Genomic DNA, 3,223 nt, shown 5'->3' with positions numbered 1-3,223 from the left:
TACCCAAACTGGACCGTTTGTTCGCGTTTTTTGGGGGGTACAAGAAGGCATTTACGCGCACGACGAGTATTCGCCTCGTTTCTTAAGACTTCCACGGTGTCTGCGGGACGTGAAAACGCACGCTGCGATCACGACCCACCTTAAAAAAAAAAAAAAAAAAAAAAAAAAAGTTATTAAAAAAAAAGTTTTACGGAAAAGGCCACGTCCTCAGAGGTCGATCCGGGAGTGCAGCGCCGCGTGCTTGTCGTGGTCCCAGTACGGGTACAGCTCGGCGGGCTGGCGCGCGCAGGCGAACTGCAGTCCGGGCGCGGGGTTCGGGGGCACCGGGGACGGCGCGGCGACGCCGGCGGCGGCGGCGGCGGCGACGGCCTGGTGGGGGTGCTGGTGGGGTGCCACGCTGTTGTACGAGTTCATGACGTTGGGCAGACCCATGGCCTGCATGCGGGAGTAGGGGTTGTACGGCGGCGCCGACAGGCCCTTCACGCCGCCGCCCGTCATTTGGCACGACGCGTACGACATCGGGCCCTGCGGCTGGCTCAGGGGCCACGTGTTGTTCATGAAGCCGGACTGGATGTACTTCGGCGGGGACAGGTACCCGTAGCCCTCGCCGCCGAACAGCGACTTCCCCGGCTGGAAGTGCGCGGCGGGCGGTCGGAAGGGCCGCTTCATCCTCCGCCGTCGCCGGTAATTCCCTTTCTCGAACATGTCCTCGCAGGCCGGGTCCAGGGTCCAGTAGTTCCCCTTCCTCTCCCCGCCGCCCTCGCGCGGGACCTGGACCAAACACACCGCCGTTAATCCAGCTCCAGATGACCGATTATCGCCAACAAGCCAACAACCAATGGCGACGATGTTCGACATTCATCATCATCATCATCATCATTATTATTATTATTATTGTAGCTGGAGAAGCTGCTGAAAGGGTCCGCGGTGCTCTTGTTATTTTTTTCTCTCTCTGAACACTAGCATGTGACCGCGTGGCTTAAAAAAAATATTATCAGATAAATTATCAGACATATATTTAAATTATCAGACAAAAAAAATATATATATACACACACGACGAAAATAAATAGTGGAGTTAAAAAGCTTAATGACCTTAATGAAGCACTCGTTGAGGCTCAGGTTGTGCCGTATGCTGTTCTGCCAGCCCTTCTTGTTCTTCTCGTAGAAGGGGAACTTGTTGATGATGTACTGGTAGATACCGGACAGGGTCAGGCGCTTCTCCGCGCTCTCGCGGATCGCCATGGCGATGAGCGCCACGTACGAGTACGGGGGCTTCTGGGACGGGTCCGCCTTCTCCGGACCCTGCTCCGGGACCGGCTCCTCTTTGATGAACTCCTCGCTCTTGACGGCGCCGGTGTCGTGGACCATCAGGGCCATTGCGTCATCCTCCAAGTAAGATGCCATCGCTGCCGAAACGAAAACAAACAACACCGAGACAAAACCATCAAACAAAAGAAGAAAAAAAAAAAAAAAAACGAAACAACAAACCAAACCAAACAAACCAGGGCGCGCGAGCTGGAGGAAGCTCTCCGGTTCCTACCTCGCGAGTCCGGCTCGGCTCCGCTCTCTCGCATACCGCTCCTCACAGCCGCTGTGTGCGCCACGGACGCGCGGAGCCGCGGTGTGCCGCTGCGCTCATCCCCCCTGCTCGGATAAAAAAAAAAGAAATCCCTCTCTTCTCGTCCCTTCTCTCTCCTCTCCTCCTCTCTTCCCCTCTCTTCTCCTCTCCCGAGGCGCAGTGACGCCCTGGACCAGCCGCGCCGCGGTGCGCACTGGATATATGCGCAATGCTTTGCGCATGGGGCCTGTTCCGCTTTCGTCACGTGCGTCACCCCCCCCCCCCTCTCTCTCTCTCTCCGTGGCTGTCTGCGCGAACTTCTCCCAGAACGGGCCCGACACGGACAGATGGGGGAGGGGGGTTATGGGACATCAGGAGAGTTGGGATTAAGGACTCAGTCGCGCTTTTATGGAATTTGTTCATAATACGTGGCTGCACGACTCCCGATAGTAACATTGTGGTTCCGGCAGACCTGAGACTTTTTTTTTGTTGCTTTTGGGTATCCCCACTGCCCCCCCCCCCCCCCAACTTGCGTAATTTTATACCTCCTTTAAATTAAAACAAAAGGGCGACGCCGTGTTTTAATCCACCAGCGGTTCCTTCGTTCACTCCGATTCCGTGCGTAAGAAGACGTGACGTCGGACGCAGGCCGCGCTCTCCCCTTCGCCCCTTTACCTGACTTCACCCCACCTGTCCCGTCCGCGGGACCCAGACGGGCCCGGCGGGGTAAAGTTTCCTCGGCCACCCATGCTGCCCCCCCGGGCATTTCGTACCCGCGGCCCCCGCAGGTGCAGCAGCATTGTCATGTGTGTCAGCACCCTGCTCGCACCCAGCGCCCTCCCGCCAGCTGCTGCTGCCGCTGCCGCTGCTGGACTGGGTGGGGTGATCTGATCACGATCCCTTATATCCTCCGTTCCCGCAGACATCACTCGTCCCTCAGAACACTGCACTGCAAATATCATTTTTAATATTCGGACCATACTGTTCATTTTGCAAGGCGACGTTTTTTTTTAAACAACGTCATGACAACAGAAGTAGCAACAAGGATAACAGTGACGACGCAATAAACAATCAACGTCAACATTATATAAATATATCATAATAATAATAATGACATTAATAATAATAATAATAACAATAATAACGAGAATAGTAATATGGCGCCGGCAATAAATATGACTAATAAACACTCATAATAACATGATTACTACGGTGGTTATTGCTGGTTATTACTTTAGTTCAGCAGGTGCGGCGCATGAGAAACGAATAAAGCGACGAGGGAAGAAGCCGCGGGAAGCTGGAGATTCCTGCTCCCCCCAAACTTCCTGCGGCGCTCTTTGAAACGAGGATGTTTACGGTTTGGAGGGTAAGAATGCGGAGGGACCCGCGCACCAGGTCACCAGGACCGGGCCGGCTTGGGGTGACCCTGTGCGGACCTGAGGGAACACAGGGCGTTTTACCTGCAAAACCTGCACAATTACACCACGCTTGGCCGGAATCTCATGGACAACGTTTTACTTCCATCACAGTGCATGAATGTGTGTTTTTATTATTTTTTTTATTGTATTATTATATAGAAAAAAAACACATTGTAGTTAATTGATAACTAATTATGAACTATATGGGATAAAGACTTTTTTTTGTGTGTGTGCGAATAAAGCAG

At 53.4% G+C, this 3,223-nt stretch overlaps 1 protein-coding gene across 2 annotated transcripts; it reads right to left on the bottom strand.

Annotated features, from left to right (window-relative positions):
* Window positions 1-204: 204 nt before the first annotated feature.
* Window positions 205-2,070, bottom strand: LOC114773656 (forkhead box protein L2-like). 2 transcript variants are annotated; one of them, XM_028965894.1, is made up of 3 exons: window positions 1,505-2,070; window positions 1,095-1,408; window positions 205-771 (listed from the first exon to the last, which is right to left on the bottom strand). In XM_028965894.1, the coding sequence occupies exons 2-3, from the start codon at window positions 1,404-1,406 to the stop codon at window positions 208-210; spliced, it is 876 nt and encodes a 291-aa protein (XP_028821727.1). In that variant the 5' UTR covers window positions 1,407-1,408; window positions 1,505-2,070; the 3' UTR covers window positions 205-207. The 2 variants fall into 2 exon arrangements, with proteins under 2 accessions (XP_028821727.1, XP_028821726.1); XM_028965893.1 differs by having other exon boundaries at window positions 1,543-2,070.
* Between the last annotated feature and the right edge of the window lie 1,153 nt (window positions 2,071-3,223).

This window comes from Denticeps clupeoides, unplaced genomic scaffold (assembly GCF_900700375.1).
Source record: "Denticeps clupeoides unplaced genomic scaffold, fDenClu1.1, whole genome shotgun sequence".
Taxonomy (NCBI): domain Eukaryota; kingdom Metazoa; phylum Chordata; class Actinopteri; order Clupeiformes; family Denticipitidae; genus Denticeps; species Denticeps clupeoides.
Note: the sequence above shows the minus strand (reverse complement) of the source record. Positions and strands in the feature narration are given on the sequence as shown.

Coding starts and splice junctions, on each gene's coding strand:
- LOC114773656 (XM_028965893.1), bottom strand. CDS start 1,576: ATGCGAGAGAGCGGAGCCGAGCCGGACTCGCGAG. Junction 1,409..1,542: donor AGCCGAGCCGGACTCGCGAG/GTAGGAACCGGA, acceptor TCGTTTCGGCAG/CGATGGCATCTTACTTGGAG. Junction 772..1,094: donor TCAACGAGTGCTTCATTAAG/GTCATTAAGCTT, acceptor TGTTTGGTCCAG/GTCCCGCGCGAGGGCGGCGG.